The sequence below is a fragment of the Pleurodeles waltl genome, chromosome 11 (assembly GCF_031143425.1).
Source record: "Pleurodeles waltl isolate 20211129_DDA chromosome 11, aPleWal1.hap1.20221129, whole genome shotgun sequence".
Classification (NCBI taxonomy): Eukaryota; Metazoa; Chordata; class Amphibia; order Caudata; family Salamandridae; genus Pleurodeles; species Pleurodeles waltl.
This window is the reverse complement of record NC_090450.1, coordinates 375272789-375298996: the sequence shown is the minus strand read 5'-3', so window position 1 is coordinate 375298996 and position 26208 is coordinate 375272789. Positions and strand designations below refer to the sequence as shown.

The window sequence follows — 26208 nt, the reverse complement described above, 5'->3', positions numbered from 1 at the left end:
CTCCATTAGGGACTTAAATGATTGAAGAAATTTAGATTGGCCACTATTAGGTGCAAATAGTGTGGCTTACTGTGTATAGCTGCCTTCTAGCGTAACCTTTGGTTAATAGGTATCTTCCCTCCTTGTCCTGTTTTGTACCATGTTGTTGCAAATGGGTTGAAGTATGGAACAACAGTACCACTCCATTGAGTTTTGTTGCAGCTGAGGCAGTGTGTGTGTGTGTGGGTATTGTTTGTGGTGCAACCGTTGACCTTCGCCTTTCTTGAGGTGGGTTTCCTGTAGGGCTATTATGTCAAAATGGTGGTTCCTAAATATTTCCATAGCTGTGCCCTCTTGTTAGGGGAGTTCAGACTATTCCATGTCAAAACATTGAGCATCCTGTGGCTAAGATAGTACCCGTTGTTGTCGACCTCCCCCTCCAGACATCACAGGGTGTAGTCGAGGGTATAAATACCGGTTGCTATTCCCCCTCCCCATCTCATCCCCCTGTCCCTCCCCAGAGATCTCATTACTTCATCCATGCTTAAATCTACATAACGAAAATAATACAAAAACTTTAACATCAGAACGTTAAGTATTACCAAACATATATGCTGCTGTTGCAGGCTGTATCAGCGTAAGGTTACCATAGCAGGCAGTGGACCCATACCCACTCTGGTACCCCACAAAGAGTTTTACGTTAACCCACTTAGTGTCATCAATTCTAGGTGGAAAAGGTGCTTGCAAAGTTGTGGGATATAGCAAGGCCGAGAAACGCGACAGCAGGCACTGTCCCCGCCACTCCACCACCAACTCCTTACATTGAACCCTATATTAATCCCCGTTCAAGCAAGAGTCACAAGAAAAGGGGGGTTCCACTTTCTCATCAGTCATGGCTATTACGTTATCTTTGTCTTTTCATTTCTTGGGAGTCTTCTTCCCTCTTTTTTGCTGTTGCCAGGCATTTGAGGTGGGCGGAGTCGACTACCTCTTCTGTGAAGAAATGCATTCTCAGTTTTTACAGTGGGTCTCCCATCCTCTATTCCCAGCAGTATAGTTCTTCCTCAAGAACTGTGAAGTGGTGCTGTTTGTTATTAAGTTCAAAAGCTATGCCAAAGGGATACATCCAACTGTACCTAACACTCCTGGCTCTCAAGACATCTGTGATCGGCCAAAATTGTAATCTGTGAGTTAATTTTGCTAGGGCTATGTCTTGATATAGAGAACATTCCGCATCTTGGAAGGGGATATCATCTTGTTTCCTTGCCTTCTGGAGGATCAACTCTTTCACTTTGAATGTATTCACTTTTGCTAGGACGTCCCTGGGTCTCTTCCCTTCTCCTTTAGTTTTGATACCTATTCTGTGCACACATTCCAATCGAGCTTCAGGGTGATCGTCTCCCAGAATGTTAGAGAAGAAACTAGTTATGAACGCCTCAAGATCTAAGCCCTCACTGCCCTCCTCCAAACCTCTCATCCAAATGAGAAGTGTAAGTGCTTGTAGCTGGGCGAGGTTGCTGTCCAGAGGAGCCAACTGGGTTTCCATTTCTTGTACCTTTTGTTTCTAAATTGACAGTTCGGGCTTCTACCGAATCCACATCAGACTGGAGGGAGGTCAGACGTGTGTTGATGTCTGATTTGAAAGACTCAAAGGTGGCTTTAATGTCTGCCTTAAGTTCTTCTCTTAGTTAATTTTTAGGGTCGAGCCTGCGTTGCATGCGCTCGCCCATGCGTAACGCAGGGAGACTCTTTTGTATTTAGAAAAGGGCTCGGAGCCCTGTCAACTTCATGTCAGTGCTTTTTATTGGTTCGTGGGCTTCCCTAATAAAATCTTCTTGCTTTCATTAGTCGAAGGCACCCATATGTCATGCCTTTTCCGGTGGCAAGCCCTCCTCGAGCGCAGCGACCAAGTACAGAAAACATGCGAGGCTCGCTGTTTTCCATCGGGCTTGTGGACTTTTTTTTTCTCTAATTTAGAGCGCGATCTCGCTTGGCACAAGTCGAGCGCTTTACATACTTGAATTCACTTTTTCGGGTTGTGTACATAAATACACTATTGCCCGATAGGTGAAAAGTCGGGTTAAGAGTTTACAACGCAATCAGCTCTTACATGAGCAAACGCGAGATCCATCGCATTGTAAATGCTTGTTAATATTGCATAGAGAAGCTAGGAGATCATCTTTCATCAGCGCCATGTTCTCTGCCAGAGATTGCGTTGTTCCTTCCAGGCTAGGCTCGACAGACGTAAAGTAGCTTGGGACTCTGTTGGATGGTAGCTTCTTGTGTGACATAGAGGCGAAAAGCAGCTGAATATGGTAGCCTCACAACACCTGTTCTAGTTGACTTGTGTACGAAGTTGGCTCTGTTTATACTATCTCAAAGTGAGAGATAGTGTGCACAGAGTCCAAGGGTTCCCCTTAGAGGTTGATAGTGACAAAATTAGATAATACTAATGCTCTATTTTGTGGTAGTATGGTCGAGCAGTAGGCTTATCAGAGGGAAGTGTTAAGCATTTGTTGTACACACAAGGCAATAAATGAGAACACACACTCAGACTTAACTCCAGGCCAATAGGTTTTTATATAGAAAAATATGATTTTCTTAATTTATTTTTATAACCACAGGATTCAGAATTTATGTAAGTACATAAATTGTAAGGTACTTCACACAGGTAAGTATGGAACTTTGATTTAAATCAGTAGTATACACAGTTTTGGCAAAAATGGCAATAAGCTATTTTCAAAGTGGACACAGTGCAAAAATCACCAGTTCCTGGGGAGGTAAGTATTGGTTAGTTTCTCGGGTAAGTAAAGCACTTACAAGTTCAGTCTCCTGGGCGTAGGCAACTAACAGTTGGGGGTTCATGGCAACCCCACAACCACCGCACCAGCAACACCGGGCCGGTCAGGCGCAAAGGTCAAAGGAGGGCCCAAATAATATAGGCGCCTATGGAGAACAGGGGTGCTCCGGTTCCAGTCTGCTAGCAGGTAAGTACCTGTGTCCTCAGGGAGCAGACCAGGGGGGATTTGTGGAGCACTGGGAAGGGAACACACACAGGCACACAAAACACACAGTCAGCGGCACAGGGGCGGCCGGGTGCAGTGTGCAAAGTAGGTTTTGGGTTTGTCGTTGAAAACAATGGAGGGACCCGGGGGTCACTCTGGCGATGCAGGCAGGGCACAGGGGGGCTTCTCGGGCCAGCCACCGAGTGGGCTAGGATGAGGGCCGCCTGCTGGTCACTCCTGCACTGGTAGGTGGTTCTTCTTGGTGCTGGGGGCTGCGGGTGCAGTGCTTGGTCCTGGCATCGGGTTGTTTTGTTACCAGGCAGTCGCGGTCAGGAGGAACCTCTGGATCCTCTCTGCAGGCTTCGCTGTGGGGGTGCAGGGAGGTCGACTCAGGGTGTCCATGTCATTGGAGTCGCCTGGGAGTCCTCTCTGTGGTGTTGGTTGTCCTGAACTCGAGCCGGGGGCATCAGGTGCAGAGTGGGAAGACTTGCGCTTCTGATGGGAAGCTGGAGTCTCTTTAAACTTGTTTTCTTTGCTGTTGTTTCTGGACAGAGCCGCTGTCCTCGGGAGGTTCTTGGTCCTTTAGGGGCAGGTCAGTCCTCTGAGTCCTCAGAGGTCGCTGGTCCCGCTGCATGCATTGCTGTGCAGGTTCTTTGAGTCTGGAGACCAGGCCGGTAAGGTTGAGGCCAAGTCAGTTCTTGTCTCAGTCGTCTCTACAGGGCTTTCAGGTCAGTAGTACTTCTTTCTTCAGGTTGCAGAAATATGATTTCCTGGGTTCTGGGTCGCCCGTAAATACTAAATTTAGGGGTCTGTTTAGGTCTGGGGGGCAGTAGCCAATGGCTACTGTCCTTGAAGGTGGCTACACCCTCCTTTGTGCCTTCTCCCTGAGGGGAGGGGGGCACATCCCTATTCCTATTGGGGGAATCCTCCTAAACCAAGATGGAGTATTTCTTAAGGCAGGGGTCACCTCAGCTCAGGATACCTTAGGGGCTGTCCTGATTGGTGGGTGACTCCTTGTTTTTCTCATTATCTCCTCTTGACTTGCCGCAAAAAGTGGGGGCTGTGTCCGGAGGGGCCGGCATCTCCACTACCTGGGATGCCCTGGGTCACTGTAACACCAGGCTTGAGCCTTTGAGGCTCACCGCCAGGTTCTTGCAGGGGGAGGTGAGAAGCACCTCCACCCAGTGAAGGCTTTGTTCCTGGCCACAGAGTGACAAAGGCACTCACCCCACGTGGCCAGAAACCCTGGTTGTGGCAGCTGGCAGGAACTGGTTAGCCTAACACTGGTGTTTGGACTAGTATACAGGGGGCATCTCTAAGATGCCCTCTGTGTGCATTTGTCAATAAATCCCACACTTGCATCAGTGTGGCTTTATTGTGCTGAGAAGTTTGATATCAAACTTCCCAGATTTCAGTGTAGCCATTATGGAACTGTGGAGTTTGTGTTTGACAGACTCCCAGACCATATACTCTTTATGGCTACCCTGCACTTACAATGTCTAAGATTTGGCTTAGACACTAAAAGGACATAGTGCTCATGCATGTATGCCATCATCTGTAGCATAGTGTACCCTGCCTTAGGGCTGTAAGGCCTGCTAGAGGGGTGACTTACCTATGCCACAGGCAGTGGGTTGAGGGCATGGCACTCTAAGGGGAGTGCCATGACGACTTAGTAATTTTCTCCACACCAGCACACACAAACTGTGAGGCAGTGTGCATGTGCTAAGTGAGGGGTCCCCAGGGTGGCAAAATACCTGCTGCAGCCCTTAGAGACTTCCCCTGACCACAGTGCCCTTGGTACCAGGGGTACCAGTTACTAAGGACTTATCTGTGTGCCAGGGCTGTGCCAATTGTGGGATCAAAGGTACAGTTTAGGGAAAGAACGCTGGTGCTGGGTCTGGTTAGAAGGATCCCAGCACACTTTCAATCATAATTAGCATCAACCAAAGGCAAAAAAAGTTAGGGGGTAACTATGCCATGAGAGCCATTTTCCTACAACTTGGCCTTCCATTCTGAAGAAGAGGATCCACCCCAATACATCACCCAGAAGTAGACAGTGGTGCCACCTCCCCCGGGGCATGACACTGTTAGTGCGACATCCCTTTCTGTGCTGGTTGCGTCGACATCTCTGTGTATTGCTGATTGTCTATCTTTGATGTCACATATCATCCAGTGTCTTCTCCTCACTGCCGTATTCACGCAGGGATAGTCAATCAATTTCCCATATGTCACATATCATCCAGTGTCTTCTCCTCACTGCCATATTCACGCAGGGATAGTCCATCAATTTCCCATACTCTGCTAATGTGGCGTTGACTGCCCCATGCTTGGTCCACTAGATCTTAGCCCAACCCTAGTCCCCAGGTGCTAAGCAATGGGCAGCAGAGCCCGTTTCTTCCTCTCACATTGTGGTAGCAGCTGCCTTTCTCCCCAGCGAGTCTTTTCACATCCCGCCAGCAACAGTTCCAGCACTGCGCCGCTGCTCCCTCTCACCTCTCTCTCCAGGACCCAGATGCAGCACCTCTCCTCCTCGACAGGGGGCCCGTTGCGCAGATGTCAGCATGGTAAGTCTGGTCCCCTGCCTGTTCAGCATGCCGGGTGACCGTTCCTGCAGCAATGACCCGTTATGACAGGCCTCTGTGCCCCCGCTCAGTTTCAGGCCCAGGAAGCCCTCTCCATTTGCTTCAAATTCTTAACACCGGGCGTCCACATATCTCCAGGCCAGTCGATCTCTGCGTCGGGTTGCAGCTTTTCACATGGACCATTCCAAAATCCAGCGTCCAGGTCCTAGCTGCAAGTTCACCTCCCCTCTACTGCAGGTGCGTCCAACAGGCGAAAATATCATGGCTGGAAAGCCGTGCTAGCTGCCATGTTCCCGCTGGCCTCTTCTGCCGGTCGATCTGACTCGGGTGGTCAGCTGGTTTGTCTGCATTCTGTGTGTCTTCAAGCTTAGGCCCCTGCTTCCTTTAAGTCGCTGCTACTCGAATTAGGGCAATTGTATGTTAGATAACATTGTTATCAGCATCTCTTCAGGTACCGAGCAGAGCCACGGAGGATCACGTTCATTCAGCCATGATGGCTGGCCATGCCCCCTGTCTTTTTTTATTTTATTATTGTTGGTGTTTTTTTTTTTTAACATAATGCATATTTCTCTAGGGATGTGCTTCCTGTTTGTGCCACAGCTACCAGGCGTTGAACAGAGTTTCATTGAGACATGTGAATTATGCCCTTATCATGGTCTGTTTATTAAGTTGGGAATGGTCCCCTTTTCCCAAATAATAACCCACTTTCTGAAACGCATCTTGTCCATGTTCCACTGACTTTAGTAAAAAATGGCTAAGAAGCAGTCAAGGGTCCCCAAGCCATGATGTGGTGGCCTACTCAACTGATAAGCAAGGTGAAATTAGTCTCAGGCTTGCCTAGAGCTGCTGTGGTGTCAAACCAATTTGCCATCAATCTTTGAAGCACAAACGTAATGTGGTAAAAAAGATTCACTTAGTTGATACAGATGCCATTCAGGAGCCCAAGAGGGTGCTCCACTCAAATCAGCTGAAGTCATCCTCAAGAGAAAATACGTTGTTAGCAGCATAGAATTGGTAGAAGAGGCCTAGAAGAAAAGTGAGCCCTTCTCAGGCCTTCTGCAAAGGGATGAGAAAGATGTCTGAGTGGATGAGGTACACATCTTGTCCCCCTTGGCTTACTCCCGAACAGATGGTGTGCTGCAAATACATGTTAGGTTGGTTAGCCTCTTCTTTCTCACCCATAGGTTGACCCCAGTCTGTGTCCCTGATAAAGACACTGGAAATAGTTTGTGCATGAAAAGCAAACCAAACAGACTGTCAGACCGGGTTCAGGAGTGCATTAGGCAAGGACTGGTGCTTCTGTAGTCCCTGGGCTGATGGGTGATTCTAATTTCTAAACCTGTGTGCGGGAAAATCTGGTGAGTGGCCCAAAAAAAAAGTTTCACATTTGAGAATTTTTTTCCTTTCATTTTTCTGCTCATTTATTGTTACAAGTTCAAATCGTATTTCTCCACTTGTGATTTAATTGAAAAATTATAAAATATAAAAATGGGAAAAAAATAATAATAAAAATGAAAAATTGATGTAGGAAGTGGAAGTACTGCAGTGCAGTCAGGAGTTACTGGCTCAGATTTCATTAATCTGAGCCTTTACCACTTGTTTCCTTGGGTCTGTCCTCACCAATGAGCCCAGTCTGAGCACTAAGTACAGCCTTTTAGCTCTCAACCCTAAGGGTAGTAAAGTATAGCAGTCCGATGGAGGTGATGTGGAGGACAGAGATTCACAACTCAACCAATAGGTATTATTTCAATGTCCAACCACACACAACATAATTCTATACATAAGGTTTCACAAACAGATTATACTGGGGAGTACTAATACATTTCAGTAACTGTTAGAGAAGCAGCCTGGGCTGCTCATATGGGACAGCCTCCTAGACTACTATGTGTGCAATATTTCAAGTCTCGTTGTAGGTTTCAACTATCTGGGGGTGTGTCTCTGGAGCAAATGCCCAGGTTGTGGACCAATATATCTAACCTGCTGGTAGTGGAGTCGTGTTCCTCCCCTCCTGGACTTCTGAGGTAGACAAAGTACATTTTCTTTTGTCTCAGTCACCGGTGCAGGGTGTGCCTGCTTTCTGCTGAATTGGCACTCTACTTGATGTGGTGTGCACTGCATAGCTCACGGAGGGCGAGGAGCCTTGATCTCCTGCCTTGTGACTTGTTAGCTGCGTCTTTGGCACTGGCGCGAGCAGTGGAGACGGCACCAACTCTATTGAGGTGGTTGTGGTGGAGTCACAGTGCTTGTGCCTCAGCTGATCTTGTGACTTGTGTTCTTCCTTAGACCCAAGCACAGAACCCAAGACTACAATAAAACATGGTAGGTGCCCACACCTTGTGGGCTTGTTGAGAACTTAGTCTTAGATGCAAGCCTCTTGGTCAGGATAGTTCTCCTTCTATACTTTGTTCTTTGCATGGACCACAGACAGCTTTCTGGTTTGAACAAATTCCACAGGATCCTCTGTTTTTGGGATACACGGTTCTGCTCGCACTATGGGGACCATTCCAGGTTCCCTGTGCCTCATCCTTGCAGAGAAGTGCAGGTCTTTCCCCAATGCAGCAGTTTGTAAGATTTCTTAAATAACTGTCTTTATTTAATATGAATCCAGTCCGAATGCAAGTTACAGGAAATGAGGAGGAGAACCTCTGTTAGGGTGCAAATACCTCCAAAAATCATACCTGCCCCTTCTATTCACCCACTCTTTTAAATCATGTGACACATTGACTGTTAGCTATCCTGGGAAAAGGAGGAAAATACATGTATCGTCTTACGTCAATAACAGATAGTCACCTCATTATATTACAGGGCTCATCTCGTCCAAGCCCTAATGTTAGTCTAACATTGGTCAGCGTACTTAGCTGGTGTGGTACTTGATGCCTAGAGAGAGACTAGGACAAGTGGGTCCCCATCCAGTCCTCCTTGTATTATAACACATCTAACATATTGGTCCATTAGTGTAGTGGTGCAACAAAATGGGGCCTCAGGCTTAAACTGTAGGAGTGCTGATTTAGAACATAAGGATTATTTTTCTGCTATGTAATGGGCCCCTCCGTCGTCTTTTGAATTTTTGGGGTTTCTCCTTTCCAAGTGAGTCTCCTGCATGCGTGTGAACTGTGCCCGTCTGCATCATTTGTAGGCAGGCATCCTGTGAGGTTTAGCCAGGCCCACACTACCGCTCACATTTCATGTAAGGTATTTACAATTGGTACTTGTTAAGATGTTGTTTTACTAATCATAGTGGAGTTTCAAAGTTGATTAATATAAAAATTCAGGACATGGAGCCATTGCAGTCTTGGCCTAACGTGAACAAGCCCCACAGTCTATTCGAACAGGCCCAATACCTTCAGGATCAGAAGGCATTTCAAAACATATAACACATATAGGAAAGCATTCAGAGTCAAGGTCTAGTAATACAAAAAGGAAGGTTTAAATGTTACATGTTTGGATCCATGCACACTGCACCCAGCTAACTACAGTGATTTATGGAGGTAGATTGTGATTAATGGGGACATTTTAACATCTATGTATTCTGGCCTGATTTGCCATCTGATGTCTTCAGTATGACACAAGTTGAGGGGAGGTTCTGCTGTTGAGTCCCCCATACTAGAATCAAGTCATGGAAATTTCATATTGGCGTCTGCTAATTTGAGTGGCTGGCTTTTGTTACTATGTTAAAACCTCTGCAGCTCTAGCTTCAGCAGCATGTCGTTTTGACCTTCTGAGTCATTTTCTCCATTTGATGTTTCTTGTTCTATGCTATTGCCTCACAAACAGCTGTTGCTCTTCCTTTTGGGATCAGATTTTCATTTGCCCTCACTCCTAAGCAGCAGCATCCACAAAGTTAGTCTTTCTGTGTGCTGTGATCTTCAGTTTAGAAGGAAGGAGCAGCATGTATTTGTAGCATTCTCATAGGTGGCACATTAGTGTGAGCTGTAAAATACAGTTAGATTGAATGGCCGTAATCCAGGAGGATCATCTGAGTTTTACTCAGATTCTGTGGGGCCAAGGTGTCTTGCTCGATGAAGGTTTAGATATTAGTCTCCATAATTCAGTAAACGGTTAATGCAGAACTTTCAGTGTTTGGCAGGAGGGGGAGGAATCTGGTCCTTGTATGCATGTTCGATGGAAGAGAAAGGCAAGAGACCCTGCAGCGCTACAGTTGTAGTAACCCAGTCTTCTAAGAACAGCTCCATGTTCATGCCCTCTGTTCTTTCAGAGAGACCTACTATTTTAATGTTGCTGCACCTTCTTGAGCAACCTCATTACTTCAGGCATGAGATGTGCAACAGAAATGTCAGTTTCCTTGACTGTGCCTTTCAAGTTGTGCGGGTCGTTATCAATAAATAATCATGGCGTTTCCTTGTTACTCTGGTTTCCTGGATGTTGTGTCTAATTTAGTCAAACCAATTGTCAGCTTAGGCCATCATCTGCAATCACTGAGGGATTTAGCCTTCAGCCTCCATTCCAGTGTACAACGTCTGGGCTTACGGCAATGTGATTATTGCCACAGATGTTTAAATTTTTGCTGCTTGCGCTTGCCCATTTTCACGCTGTGACAATTAGTGTCTGGGAGTTTGCGTGACCTGCACAGTAACAGGGAGTGACCCAAACGTTGGACACGTTTGCTATTCAAAAGTAGCTAAGTGTAGGGTTCAATGATTGCCTTACTCTACAACATAATTGGTGAAGTGCGGTGCGGTCCAGTGTCCCCCCTTCCACGAAGACCTGGCATGTGGCATTGCACCCGTCTAAAGCCTAGCTGATGTTGATGTGGTTTGGTGGAGTGACTTACCTTCTCTTCGAGTTTTCTCTAACACAGTGTGCAGAAAAGCCAACAATAGTATGCCTGTCCTTATGGAGAGCTTGTTCTGTGTCTCTCATGGACAAAGCTTTGATTATAGTAGCCCTTGGTGTGTGGGTGTGTGCGCCTAAATTGTGAGTCTCAAGCTGGTACACTTGGCTTTTCATGGGACGCTAGTCTTCCGTATGGGGAGGTGGAGGCAAAGTGAGAGCCTTTTATGGTTTTCTTTGCCAATTACTGGGCCACAAAACTCAGGTCAGCTTGTGAATACTCAAAGGAGGAACTGCAAAACTCTCTTTTCACTGGATTATTCGCCTGCAGTGGCTCTTCAGATTAATAGTCCCAAAACTACCTCACTGACATGAGGGATTGGATGCCTCCCTGGGATCTGACACTTGTTTTGGCAGCCTCAGAATGCCCACTTTGAGCAATTTGGAACAGGAATCTGAAATATTTGTCTGTGTTGAGGAGCTGGCTTTGTCCCCAAGGTCTCATGCAGGTTCCACCTTGAATCTAAGCCTTTTTCCCATTTTTCATCGAAGCCATACTAATACAAAGCTGGGTGCATTCGTTGGATATGAGTAGAGTGGCCACTGTTTGCCTGGAACATATTTTTAGACCATGTGATAATGTGACATTTGATGCTAACTGGGCTAAAACCCGGTTCTCTTTTTTTACACACATGAATTGTCGTTAACAAAGACGAAGCTTAGAGGTGCTGAATTCTGCATTTGAAGGTGTCTTGTTTGCATCTGAAGCCTATTCTTTTATGACTGCAGTGTCTTTGCATACAGTGGCAGGGGCACGAGGATTCTCTAACCACAAATTTCTCACCTTTTGAATTTCTCCAAGCACCAGACTGCAAACACAATTTTTCCAGCAATTGCTCAGCACCAAATTGCACTATCAGATTCCACAGTGGAATAACATCACCTCCAGAAGTGATGGCACAAAGCTCTATATAGGGACCACCTCAGAAAATATCAAGACCAATATAATAATCTCTTCCTTAAATGAGAACTCTCTGTATGGCCCCCTTGGCCATTAGTGATTGAACGTGGTGGGGAAGGATGGAGGCATGATCTGCTAAAACCTGAACTAAACAGGTGGAACAGATGTAAAGAGGAGAGTGTCGAACAACCTGCAGAACTCAATGTTCTGAGGTAATTGCACACCAATTGGAGCAGATAAAATTAATTGTGCTGCCTACCAGCTGTTCATGACGATGGGAAGGGGGAGTGAAACTGGCTTGGCTGCAGTTGCAGCTCTGAATGAAGAAGCGCTACCCTTACTGCTGGCCACGGTGTCCCCCACTATGTCCTCAGGAGCCACAAAAAGGCAGTATGGTCTCTTGCATAGACCCCAAGTGCTGCCTGTGGCTGTAGGCAAAAGCGCAACATATCCTCTGCATTTTCAAATGATGGAGTTAGTGGGCTGGGGATAATAAGCCTAAGATGTGGGCCGGAGTCCAGCTGTCCTTGAAGCTCATATGGAAGACTGAGCCTACAAGCTCACAAGAGTCTGGTGCTGGGTCAGAAAGGCTATGTCACCATGGCAGGCATCTGATGACCCACTAGGGGGCGCCTAGCTGAAGGAGTCAGCAGGGCTTGGACCAATTTCCGATCAATGTCTTTGTCAGAGCATTGTTCAAGGGCAAAACGGGTTCGGAAGTGGCAGACCAATGCCTCAAGATCTCGTTCAATAGGTTGGGCTCTGTTTCTAACATAGAAAGCTGAAGTTTTAAGACCATTGGAGCTCTGTGGCTGACCCACACAAAAGTGGCACTCTCCTCTGTAGAGGCCCACAGTAGGGAGTCCTACTGTGTTTTAGGGTACGTATCCCGGACAGTGGCATTCTGTAAATCGAGATATAGGACAGCGTAGGTGTAATTAGGTGAGAATAAACTTCCCAGCAGGCAACATGTGCAGTGTTTTAAAGGCACTGAATGTCATGTGAATCTGATGCAAACAGCATCTCAAGCCACCAGTAGTACTGCCCTAAAGGGAGTGGAACTGCCTGGGTATTCTTCCAGTTATCCGGGTTATCTCAATTAGCTTATCAGCTGACTACGGTTCGACAACTGCTCCAATTCCAGGGCTGGAACCAGGGTTGGATCCAGAGAAATAGCTGGTAAATTTCGGCGTGTATATGGTATTTAGGGTTGCCACTACCAACAAGCCAGTCTCAGAAAAATTGCATCATGACTTCCTTGAAGGCCTTTACTTTCTGCGGAGTCAAAAACCTTGGGAACACACAGCCTGCAGATAGGCCCCAGGTCAGACTAGGGCAGCCGGGTCGGGTCTTTCAAATGCAGAATGCATGACTTTTTTCTTATATCACAGTTAACAGGATCGGGAAGAGTCCCTCTTGGACTTATTGTGCTCATAGCAATACTTGGTCTTGGATTTAATCTTCAAATTAAATGAGATCATTGACTTTATGTGGGACCAGTATCTGGAACGGTAGGGACACCAAGACTGGGAATCAGTGAGTCTTTGATTTGGAGTGCAATCTGCCCTTTTTCTTGTGCTTGGAGTATGTATAGTTTCACCTCCCGATCCCTCACGTGCATCAGGGAGCATTTGTCACAGGACTTTGAGTCATGCATAGGCCCCGGACAACACATGCAGACATAGTATAGATTCATAACTGACATCTTTTTTCCGGAGGCACGGTTTGAATCATGTGGTCTTTGAGGGAGATGTTTTTTTCTAGCACGTTGTCTTGAGAGACTATTTGGATTCGGGAAAACACTGAGAGTGTTTCGGTGCAGCTTTAGATCCACGTTGAAGGGCATGGAAAGAGAGTCAAACAGCAAAAGAGGGGCATATGTGGGAGATTCGGAGCAAAGACTCCTGGTCCCGTGTTTATGACTCCCAATAATCAATAAATAAAAATAATATACACACGGTTCCAAAAAACATGAGGGTTTCTTTTAGACAAGTGGTTCTGTAATGAATGGAAACCAATATGTTCGAAGCAAGAGCCCTCTCTCACCTTCCGGTGACATGCTTCATCATAGGGCTATGCTCCTCGTCAGGCCAGCGCTGCAATGCCTGACGGGCCCCACAAGGGGGCTCTTTGCCGGAGATCTTTTGAAAATGATACACAACCGGTCAAAGCGTGAGTAAGGATTGGTATAAGAATAGTTAAAAATGCCTAGAGGTGAAAAAATGCTATTTATTCTGATATTAATACCCCTGACATGGTTAAAAACAATAAATAGGGATATGGTAAAATAATGTCTACGCTCCCCAAATAAAGAGATAATTTATACAGTTACTAAGTCTCAAAGTGGAGAATAGTACAAGAAAAGAGAAAACACAGGGACCCTGTGTTACTCTGTATAGTAGGTCAACATGTTTCTTGCTATTTTTTAGTCAATAATCTTATGCGATTCGTCAGGACCTTAGCACATACCTAATCCTTTAAACAATTAGGAGTCCCATACTAGGGAAATCAGAAACCTAGAAGAATAAAAAAGAAACCATTTTCAAAGAGTTACATTGTCATTAATAGTGATGTGTACACACTATCCTAAGCAGTTATCCCATACACTCGTGAGAAATCCCAAGGGTGCCATGTGTCATAGCCTTCTCTTGTTCAGCATTACAGGAGGACTTCTCCTTATTAACATTGAAAGGAGTCCTGATGTAGATACCACATCATGCCTGTTACGGTTTCTAGACAGTTAAATAACCACTGTAATTAACATGTCATTTAAAGTATCTTCTTTCTATATATATATATATATATATATATATATATATATATCTAGACCATAGTGGATTTTTCAAGCCTAATGTTTTCCCCCATGAGGCCCTACCTTTAATATTTGTAGGGTAAGCATTGAGGAACCTTTGCCAAGTTGGTCCTTTTTATTTATCACTTTTGTACCTTTGTCACATGGCACCCTTGGGATTTCTCACAAGTGTATGGGATAACTGCTTAGGATAGTGTGTACACATCACTGTTGATGACAATGTAACTCTTTGACAATGGTTTCTTTTTTATTCTTCTAGGTTTCTTATTTCCCTAGTATGGGACACCTAATTGTTTAAAGGATTAGGTACGTGCTAAGGTCCTGACGAATCGCATAAGATCATTATTGACTAAAAATAGTGAGAAACATGTTGACCTACTATATAGAGTAACACAGGGTCCCTTTGTTTTCTCTTTTCTTGTACTATTCTCCACTTTGAGACTTAGTAACTGTATAAATTATCTCTTTATTTGGGGAGCGTAGACATTATTTTACCATATCCCTATTTATTGTTTTTAACCATGTCAGGGGTATTAATATCAGAATAAATAGCATTTTTTTTTTTACCTCTAGGCATTTTTAACTATTCTTATACCAATCCTTACTCACGCTTTGACTGGTTGTGTATCATTTTCAAAAGATCTCCGGCAAAGAGCCCCTTTGTGGGGCCCGTCAGGCATTGCAGCGCCGGCCTGACGAGGATTATAGCCCTATGATGAAGCATGTCACCGGAAGGTGAGTGAGGGCTCTTGCTTCGAACATATTGGTTCCCATTAATTACAGAACCACTTGTCTAAAAGAAACCCTCATGTTTTTTGGAACCATGTGTATATTATTTTGATTCATGGAAGGAGAGTACCTGATGTCAGCACCCAAGAGTGGCGGGGCTACATACAACTCTGTGCTTTCACTTCCATGGATAGTGCAATGGTGCCACCTATTGGTGCGCCAGAGCAATTGCTGTAAAAGTTCTGGATCCCCTGTGGGGAATTCAGAAGGTAAGGAATCTGCAGGTAGATCATCAGAAAAAAGGGCAGTATTCATGTTTCTAGAAGAAACCACAGTCCTCATTAAAAGCAGATTCTTAGTTCTTTCTTACTGCTAAGAGTTTCTTCGTTTCTGGTTAATAAGAACATTTTTATTTAGTCGCAAAGCAATGACTGTTAGTAATTATGTTTGCTCAGATCTTTGCTAGAAAGCTTACGTCTTTCCCACTTATTATTTTTTATTAGGTCCTGAGCATTTCCGAGACCGCCCACGTCCTGATCATCCTGTGCCATCTTCTCCTAATGACCCTGAATCTCCAGGTAGCGAGCGCGTTGAGTCTTTGCAAGGAATGGACACTACATCCTTGCCACCCCGAAAGCGACCTTGGCATGATGGACCTGGGACCCCTGACAGCAGAGATTCAGAAACCCCTGGGTGTCCACCTGAGGAGAGAGGGAAAGGTAAATGTCAACAGCACAAACTGTCTAAAGATGATGTTGAAAGGCACTTATGTGATCCTTTGAAATTATAATTTGTTGTGGTCAAGTGGTGACGTAGTGTAATATGTAGCCACTCATCAACTGAAGCATGCTGATCCCTTGTTTCCTTATTTTTGTCAGGTCGAGGATCTACAGCTTCTTCGCAAAGAGTGGGGAAGTCCAGTCGGTCTGGGTCTCAAGATGTGGATCCTCTTCGTGAAGAAGGATTTGGGGGCCCTGCAGTCAACACCAACCCATCACGAGGAGGAAGAAGTGGAAACTGGAGAGGAGGCAGTAACTTGAGCTCAGGCCCCTCTCGGCGAGGGGCTGCTAGGGGATCTACACGTGGAGGTGGCAGGGGCCGATAGAAGTGGGGATTACTGGGTGAACTGCTTGGTTCATATTTCACAGTATTTGAAAGGATACTTTGTGTGAACTCATTATGAGCAAAATATGCTCTTGAGAACCCAAGGGTCCTGCAGAGCCAGAAAATCCCAGCTGGAGGGGGAAGGCATTAGGGCAAAATCACTTCTTAGATCGTGCAATGATAAAACAATGGTCTGTTAGATCAAGAGAAGTTTGAAGCAAGAACAACCGCTAGGGACTTATCTTTGTCTCTCAAATTGCTTAATTTGTCTTGCTGCACCTTCATGCATCGTGTGGGTCCTTTTCCAGCCCTTACAGTAATCACCCTGTTCGTTTTCTCTTGACTCACCATGTCATGTTTGTGGACATAATTCCAAATTCAAATTTGTTTTATCATGAGTCCTGGGGTCCTCCTTTATTTCCTCTCCCTATGCTTCAGCAGCGTCTCAGAGAAATGGCGTTATTTCCTTATCTCGCTCCATTTCCAACTATGTAACCTCTCATCACAGAGAAAGTTTATTTTCCTCTGTACAGATTATCAGATGTTAAGTTGTTTTTTGTATGAAATACAGAACATAATTTGTGCAAGAATTGACAAAAACAAGTCTGTTTGGTCTAAGTTATTGTCTACATTTTGGAATGATATGCAAAAAATGTTTCAACTAGAATGTTCTAGTGTACATAGTCAACCCACCTTTCGCACTGCAACCTACACCTTAAGGCAAAGTTATCTAGCTGGCTAATGTGGTTTTGAAGTCCGGATCTTCCCCTATGTGCATTATGCCCAATCCCATTTCAACAGATGAAAGATGTTATACTTTCTAGAAAAATGTACCTGAATGAGTAAATATTGTCTACCAGTTAAAAATCTCTAAACATAATATATCAAGACCTGCATACATTTATTCACCTTTTCCCCTACAAAAAAGTAGGAAATTGTTTGCATAGGTATTACTACTTTGTATAAATGTTTCTGATGGATACTTTTGACTGCAGATTCCACACATTGGTATACTTCCAAGGTGCCAGGTCTGGTTCTGGAAAACGTTCCCCAGTAATGCTCCTGCATGCCTCCAGGTGGCGCCACAAGACTGTGCACCGACTTTATACTGCCTGGAAGTGACTGAGTGGAGCCACATATAAGTGCCATCCTGAGCTATGAATGTAATTTCTTTTCTTTCCACGCCTTCTGATGCGGAACCAGAGTTCTGCTCCCAGTTTAGTCAGCCTTCTTATGACTCCTGAAAACAGAATGAAATCTTGTGTGCTAGGAAACAATGTCCCCTCTGCAGACTCCAGTTTCAGACCATGCCCTCAGCTGTAGAAAACAAATGTCAGTCACGGACCAGCATCAGCTGTCTTTCTGGTGCTTGGGCTCAATGCATGTGAGACAAGTATGTCCTTATGCTTCCACCCACTTCCCCTCTAAGTTGAGGGTCCAGACTCTATTCCATTTCTGTGGTCGCTCTGACGAGAGATCAACTTCGCCATCAAAGTCCTCCAGTAAGTCATGATCCAAGTCCAAATGCAAGCACAAGAAAGTGAGGCAGGAACGTACCCCACCCGACACACTATCCAAAGAGAAGGTTCATAGGTGTCGCAGTGTGAGTCTGTCTCCTTCCAGAGCTCTGAATGTGGAGCGAATTCCAGTGTGTCATGATTTCCCCAAGACACCAGCACCACTGCAGCAAATTTATGTCTTTATGGAGGCCATGCTGCAGATATTTGGTGTCCTTCCGGCTCCCTCTGGTATGACTTTGCTCCCTGTTAGAAATGGGGTTTCTGATAGGCATAGGTATGCAGCTTGTCCAAGCAGGAACCACAGTCCTAGTCAGGGTAAGTCACAAACACACCCTAAGTTTACCTGTGCTTACCCCCTGTTAGCTAGGCACAGATCAGGCCTGCTTAACTTAAGAGGCAGTGTGTAAATTGTGAAAATCCCACACAAAAAGATACAAACCTGGTTAGAAAAATATAATTTAGTTTAATAAATAAAACATGATAAAAACAAGAAAAATCCAATAATGAAACTTGTATGAATTTTTAGAGAATAAACTAGAGAAGCTCTTAGTAGCAAAAATTGCCAACTGGCGCTATCTGGTCGTGCCGGCCCAGGACAAAGTAAAGCGTTCAGGCTGACCAGGATGAACGTGGGGCAGCTACAGAGATCCAGTGAGGCCTACGGAACAAAAGTACCTTAATCCTGATTATGTTAATATCAAAGATGTGATTGCCTCAGTGTTGATCCCTGTATTGGCGGTGATGCATCGATCCTTCCCATGCAGTAGCAAAGATGTGTTGATTTTCTCTGCAACAGTTGTGATGTGTAAGGTCTGAAAGGTGGCAGTTCCAAAGGCGATGCCCTGAGGTCGATCCACACTGGAGAGATGTCAACTCCGATCCACGCAAAGTGGCGATGCGCCAGATCTTATCCACACAACAGGGATTACGCAGCTAGTCCTATCAGCACAGCAGCAGTGATGCATCATTTCAGCTGCAGCAAACACCTTAGGCCCACTTTGATGGATCCTGGACTGTAGTGGCACCCCTTAGCAGGACAGACTCAAAGATGGCAGAGTCATGTGTAGATGGAGGCGGGTTGGAAATCTTTGTTGTCCCTGAGACTTCAGGAAACCAGTCAGCTGGCCCTTAAATTCACTCCGGGTGTTGGGTTCAAGTGGTGTGGGTCTAGTCCTTCTCACCCAGGCAAGGAGGGCGGCAGGCAAGCACAACAAAAAGCAGTTCTTCTAGACCAGCAGTTTAGCAGAGTGGCTGTCCTTTGGCAGCACAACAGTTCTTACTGGCAGATAATTCACAGGTCCAGAATTGTACTGAGTTGGTGGGGTTTAAGGTCTAGTTCTTATACCCAGTGGTACCTTTGAAGTGGGGGAGACATCAAAAAAGGGCTTTTGCCGTGCACAGAGGTCCTCCCTCCCTCCCTGCCCTGGCTCTAGACTCGCTACAGAGGGCTAGGAGGCTGGCTCAGTTTAGGGTGTACACCTATGATGTGACACTCTATACAGAGTCCAGGCAACCCTTAGTGATAGTGAATAGATGTCCAGACAGCAAAAGCTCTCTATGGGTAGCTAAGGTGAGCTCCTGAAGCTTATCCAGCTTAACTGGGGGTTCCTGAACTGGTGCAAACTGGATTATGCAAGGAGGGCACCAAATGGGCCCTTCAAAGCAGTCTTGTGGTGCGCAGAGGCCACCCCACCCCAGCCCTTGTACACCTAGTACACAGGGGGAGGTGGTCCTACCTCTCCCTTGCAGGAAATCCTTTGTTCTGCCTTCCTATGCCCGAGCCAGGCTCACCAGCAGGAGGGCAGAACAGTGTCTGGGGTCGGCAGCAGCGTAGGCTGGCAGCCAGACCCCATATGGCTGCACAGGCAGAACTGGGGGATCGTCTAAGGACCCCCCCCCCCCCCCCCCCCCCCCCCCAGAGTACAGGGGATAATGCAACAAACACTGGATTGGTATAGTTGCATGATTCCAACATGCTTGATACCAAATATGCCTAGTGTAGGAGGCTGGCCTGGCTTATAGTGGGTACTTGATGGTACTTACACCTTGTGCCAGGTCCAGTTATCCCTTATTAGTACATAAGTAGCGTTCTAGCAGCTTAAGCTGATAGAGGTAGCTATAGCAGAGCACCTTAGGCTGAACTAGGAGACATGCAAAGCTCCTACTACACCACTTATACCATATAGCACTATATCATAAGAAAGACAATACTCAGAGTTACTAAAAATAAAAGGTACTTTATTTTAGTGACAATGTGCCAAAAATATCTCAGGGGATATGCTCCCTTAGGAGGTAAGTAAAATACACAAAATATACACACAAACCAAAATCAGGTAAGTGAACAGTTAGAAAAGTAGTGCAAACACTGTAGAATACAATTGGATGCAATAGGCCTAGGGGATTCAAGAAAACTGAGCACGGCGGTCGTTTCAACACCACAAAGGAGGGTCCCACGAAGGGTCAACTCAGCGAATTGAGCAATGCAGGACGGAGTGCTGGGGACCTGGGTTGTGCTGTGCACGAAGGATTCCTTGCAAAAGTGCACAGAGGCCCCAGCAGCTGCAGTTCACACAATACACAGGATTACTGTCTGGCGAGGGGAGGCAAGGACTTACCTCTGCCAAATTTGGACAGGTGGACCACTGGACTGTAGGGGTCGCTTGGATCCAGCACCTGTGTTCCAGGGACCACGCTCAGCACGATGAGAGGGGATCCAGAGAACGGGTGAAGCAGAAGTTTGGTGCCTGCATTAGCAGGGGGAAGATTCCGTCGACCCACAGGCTATTTCTTTTTGGCTTCCAGTGCAGGGTGAAGGCAGACAGCCCCCAGAGCATGCACCACCAGGAAACAGTTGAGAAAGCCAGCAGGATTAGGTGCTACAATGTTGCTGGTAGTCTTCTTGCTACTTTGTTTCAGTTTTGCAGGCTTCCTGGGGCAGTCAGCGGTCGATCCTTGGCAGAAGTTGAAGAGGGAGATGCAGAGGAACTCTGGTGAGCTCTTGCTTTTGTTATCTAAGGAAAAGCCCACAGGAGAGACCCTAAATACCCCTCAGAGGAGGATTGGCCAACTAGTCAGGTAAGCACCTATCAGGAGGGGTCTCTGACGTCACCTGCTGGCACTGGCCACTCAGAGGCCTTCATTGTGCCCTCACACCGCTGGAATCAAGATGGCAGAGGTCTGGGACACACTGGAGGAGCTCTGGGGTGTTGATTGAGAGGGGAGTAGTCACTCCCCTTTCCTATGTCCAGTTGCGTGCCAGAGCAGGGACTGGGGGGTTTCCTGAACCGGTGTAGACTGACTTATGCAAGGAGAGAACCATTTGTGCCCTTCAAAGCATTTGCAGAGGCTGCTCCTCCCCAGCCCTTAACACCTATTTCCAAAGGGAGAAGGTGTAACACCCCCTCTCAGAGGAAATCCTTTGTTCTGCCTTCCTGGGACTGGGCTGCCCAGACCCCAGGAGGGCAGAAGCCTGTCTGTGGGTTGGCAGCAGCGGTAGCTGCAGTGAAAACCCCAGAGAGCTGGTTTGGCAGTACACGGGGTCCATGCTGGAGCCCTGGGGATGCATGGGATTGGCACCCCAATACCAGATTTGGCATGGGGGGGAACAATTCCATGATCTTAGATATGTTACATGGCCATATCTGGAGTTACCATTGTAAAGCTACATATAGGTATTTACCTGTATGTAGTGCACGGGTGTAATGGTATCCCCGCACTCACAAAGTCTGGGGAAATTGCCCTGAACTATGTGGGGCCATCTTGGCTAGTGCCAGGTTGCCCTCACACTTAGTAACTTTGCACCTAACCTTCACCAAGTGAGGGTTAGACATATAGGTGACTTATAAGTTACTTAAGTGCAGTGTAAAATGGCTGTGAAATAATGTGGATGTTATTTCACTCAGGCTGCAGTGGTAGTCCTGTGTAAGAATTGCCTGAGCTCTCTATGGGTGGCAAAAGAAATGCTGCAGTCCATAGGGATCTCCTGGAACCCCAATACCCTGGGTACCTAGGTACCATATGCTAGGGAATTATAAGGGTGTTCCAGTGTGCCAATTAGAATTGGTGAAAATGATCACAAGCCTATAGTGACAATTTTAAAGACCGAGAGAGCATAGGCACTGAGGTTCTGGTTAGCAGAGCCTCAGTGACACAGTTAGTCACTACACAGGGACACACATTCAGGCCACAGACTATGAGCACTTGGGTCCTGGGTAGCAGGATCCCAATGAGACAGGCAAAAAAAACTGACATACAAGTAAAAATGGGGGTAACATGCCAGGCATAATGGTACTTTCCTACACTTAGGTTTGAAGAAGCCTTTATGCAGTTGGGCCAGTGTCCACTACATACATCAAGATGGCTTCCCTGCAGTTAACAAGCCCAGGGAATGGATCCTGGGGTTTGTAGGGGGTATCCTACTCACGCAAGGGTACCCTCACACTTAGGGAAATGCTCCCTGCCCTTGGTATGAAGGGCCTACCAGAGGGGTGACTTAGTGTCTAAGTGCAGTGACTAGGATATAAGGCAAACCTTATATTTCAAGTGAAAGGTGAATACCCCATTTCACGCAGGCTGTAATGGCAGGCCTGCAGACAGTTTACATGGGCTCCCATGGGTGGCACAATACATGCTGCAGCTCATTATAAGGGTACCCTGGTATACCAATTCCCAGGGTAACTAAGTACCATATACTAGGGACTTGAATAGGTGCACCAGTATGCTATTTGTGGGTGTAAAAAGTTTACCAGCAACTAAATTTAGTGGAGAGCACATACACCGGGATTCTGGTTAGCAGGATCCCAGTGAACTACAGTCTAAACACACTGACAACAGGCAAAACGTGGGGGTCACCATGCTAGAAAGATGGCATGTTCCTACAACAAGACACAGCCTATTCAGGTGTAAGTGTGAGGCTGTGTCCAGCTCCTCCCACCCATTCTGCCTAGGATGGCCCATCAGGAAGTGGATGGTCCATCAAATCATACCTAAGCTCCCTTTGTGTGTGACTGTCTAGAGGGAATGCACAAAGCCGAGCTGTCGCCCACCCCAGACGTATTGGAGAGACATAAGGCTAAGAGCAGGAAAATGCCACCTTTCTAAAACTGGCATTTTCAAAATGGGAACAATAAATTCAAATTTACCATTATAGGGGATTTATCATTACAATTCCATAGGTCCTAAGCATGATAGATCTACCTCCTCCCATCAGAAATTACGTCTTTTTTAATGTAATAAGGAATCCCTAAAGTTATCCTACAAGAGGGGTAAGCCTCACAGTAGTAGTAAACTAATTTGGGAGTTTTTCAGTACTAGGATATGCAAAACTTAATAGTACATGTCCTGCCTTTTAATTACACTGTAACCTGCGCTGTGGGCTATCGAGGGCCTACCTTAGGGGTGACTTATATGTAACAAAAGGGGGGGGGGGGTCAAGGCTTGGCAAGGGGGTTTAAATGCCAAGTCGGCATGGCAGTATGCCACTGCATTCATGCTGCAGTGTCAGGCCTGGGGCATGTTTTAAAGGGCTACTTAAGTGTGTGGAACAAGCAATGCTGCAGTCCCACTAGTAGCATTTAATTTACAGGCCCTGAGTACTAGAGACTTATAAGTAAATTAAATTATCTGTCGTAAAGTGAACAGAGGCCAACAAAAACAAATTCAGTAAAATGTAAGGTCAGTCAGGCAGAATGTTTGGGGGAAGACCACCCTAAATCTATCAGGTGTAATAGAGGCACCAAGTATCCGCAGGGGCCATCAGTGACGTTACTGCTTGCAGATACTTCTTCCGGGTCATCTGAGCATCTTGGACCCATTGTAAGCTCACTACTAACTCCAGTACAGACTACCATACCCTGGCTTCATGTTCTACATTGCTCCCTCTCAAGTCGATGCTGGTTCCAACACCCATAGAGTATCTGGTGGGCTTGTTTTACACTGAAACAACAAAAGCCCAATCCTAAATGATGTTTCACTATGAAATTACTAAAGAGCTACCAGTCGCCATATAGCTTGACTCTGATCATATGCATTAACTAGGGCAGGCGTGCCATCAGATTCTCCATTATCTTATCGGGTTCAGTTCTGACCTAAGCTTGTCATCTCACCCAGAGAGGATGGGGATGACCTACTGTAGGAAGTTGGCTCTGTATATACTATCTCAGTGAGAGATAGTGTGCACAGAGTCCAAGGGTTCCCCTTAGAGGTTGATAGTGGCAAAATTAGATAATTCTAATGCTCTATTTTGTGGTAGGGTGGTCGAGCAGTAGGCTTATCAGGGTAGTGTTAAGCATTTGTTACACACACAGGCAATAAATGAAGAACAGACAGACTTAACTCCAGGCACTAGGTTTTATATAGAAAAATATATTTTCTTAATTTATTTTAGAACCTCAAGATTTGAGGTAAGTCGCTGTGGGAATGCAGGGGGGTAGTCTCAGGGTGTCTGCGTCATTGGAGTCGCCTTGGAGTCCTCTCTGCAGCGTTGGTTGTCCTGGACTCAAGCTGGGGGCGTCAGGTGCAGAGTGTGAAGACTCACGCTTCTGGCGGGAAGTGAGAGTCTCTTTAAAAGTTGTTTCAAAGTTGCAAAGTTGTTGCAGTTTCTGAACAGTGCCACTGTTCTCTGGAGTTTCTTGGTCCTTTTGGTGCAGGGCAGTCCTCAGAGGTCACTGGTCCAGCTGGATGCGTTGCTGTGCAGGTTCTTTGAGTCTGGAGACAGGCTGAGGCCCAAGTCAGTTGGTGTCTCCGTCGTCTCTGCAGGGCTTTTAGGTCAGCAGTCCTTCTTCTTTCTTCAGGTTGCAGGAATCTGATTTCCTGGATTCAGGGGTACCCCTAAATACTAATTTTAGGGGTGTGTTTAGGTCTGGGGGCAGGAGCCAATGGCTATTGTCCTTGAGGGTTGCTACACCCTCTTTGTGTCTCCTCCCTGAGGGGAGGGGGGCAAATCCCTATCCCTATTGGAGAAATCCTCCGAACCCAAGATGGATGATTTCTAAAGGCAGGGGTCACCTCAGCTCAGGGCACCTTAGGGGCTGCCCTGACTGATAGGTAACTCCTCCTTGTTTTTCTCATTATCTCCTATGGACTTGCTGCCAAAAGTGGGGACTGTGTCCAGAGGGGCGAGCATCTCCACTAGCTGGGATGTCCTGGGGTGCTGTAACAGGCCGAAGCCTATGAAGCTCAGCGCCAGGTGTTACTGTTCCTGCAGGTGGAGGTGAAAAGCACCTCCACCCGGTGCAGGCTTTGTTCCTGGCCACAAAGAGACAAAGGAACTCACCTCATGTGGCCAGAAACTCGTCTGGTTGTGGCAGGCTGGCAGAAACTGGTCAGCCTAGCACTAGGAGTGGGACAGGTATTCAGGGGGCAGCTCTAAAATGCCCCCTGGGTGTATTTTACAATAAATTCCACACTAGCATCATTGTGCATTTATTGTGCTGAGAAGTTTGATACCAAACTTCCCAGATTTCAGTGTAGCCATTATGGAACTGTGGAGTTAGTAAATGACAGACTTCCAGACCATATACTCTTTATGGCTACCCTGCACTTACAATGTCTAAGGTTTTGCTTAGAAACTGTAGGGGCATAGTGCTCATTAAACTATGCCCTCACCTGTGGTATAGTGCACCCTGCCTTAGGGCTGTAAGGCCTGCTAGAGGGGTGACTTACCTATGCCACAGGCAGTGTGAGGTGGGCATGGCATTCTGAGGGGAGTGCCATGTCAGCTTAGTCCTTTCTCCCCACCAGTACACACAAGCTTTGAGGCAGTGTGCATGTGCTGAGTGAGGGGTCCCCAGGGCGGCATAATACATGCCACGTCCCTTAGAGACCTTCCCTGGTCACAGGGCCCTTGGTACCAGGGGTACTATTTACAAGGGACTTATCTGTGTGCCAGGGCTGTGCCAATTGTGGGAACAAAGGTACAGTTGTGGGAAAGAACACTGGTGCTGGGGCCTGGTTAGCAGGGTCCCAGCACACCTTCAGTCATAACTGGCATCATCAAAAGGCAAAAAGTTAGGGGGAAACCATGCCAAGTAAGGCATTTCCTTATTATGGTGATGACAATTCTTGTGTAGGCTTTATACCTCTCCTGATGCAGGGTTGAACTTGCCATTTGGACAATCAGAGGAAGACAGTGCGTCATTTGCAGTGGTAATCCGACTAGCAGCTGAGGTCTTGGACATACAGCTGCCATTTTGGAGATTAAGGCAAATGGCTTTATTGAAATTTTTCAACCTGTGCCAGTCTAATCTGACCCTTGCTCCATTTTCAATGACACTCTCACTGATATATTAATGAGCTCCTGGTCAGAGCCCTGTTCTTGCTTACCAGTGAATAGGCATGTGGCCAGACTTCAGAGTGACACCAGGTGGCCATAATGTTCTCACTAAACACCCTGCTCCAGAGTGTTTGATTATTCAGGATTTAGCCAACAAGGTGAACCTCAACTTATTCCCTACGACTCCTCTTGGTAGGGAATCTTGAGAGGACTGGGGTGTTAGGAAAGCACTTTTTCTTTGGTTAGATTGGCTTACATATTGGTCAATCTAGTCTGCTTATTGAGCAACATGCACATGCCTTCTGACCTCTGGTACATGGCCAGCAAGATCTTGCCGGCAGTCTCAGAAGACCTTACAGCCTCACAGGCTCATACCATTCACAATAGTCAAGATTAAGCCAAATATGATTCATGCTGGTCTTGATAATACGGGTTGTCTGTGAAGGGTGGTTG

General features: G+C 46.2%; 1 protein-coding gene across 1 annotated transcript in view; it reads left to right on the top strand.

Moving 5' to 3' along the window:
- WDR33 (WD repeat domain 33) overlaps nucleotides 1-16566 on the top strand; it is a 1025118-nt gene extending 1008552 nt beyond the window's left edge. Inside the window, exons 21-22 of the mRNA XM_069213677.1 lie at nucleotides 15363-15578; nucleotides 15738-16566. Of these exons, the coding sequence (XP_069069778.1) occupies nucleotides 15363-15578; nucleotides 15738-15964 (443 nt within the window). The 3' untranslated portion in view covers nucleotides 15965-16566. The remainder of the gene's footprint in view (nucleotides 1-15362; nucleotides 15579-15737) is intronic.
- Nucleotides 16567-26208: the final 9642 nt, after the last annotated feature.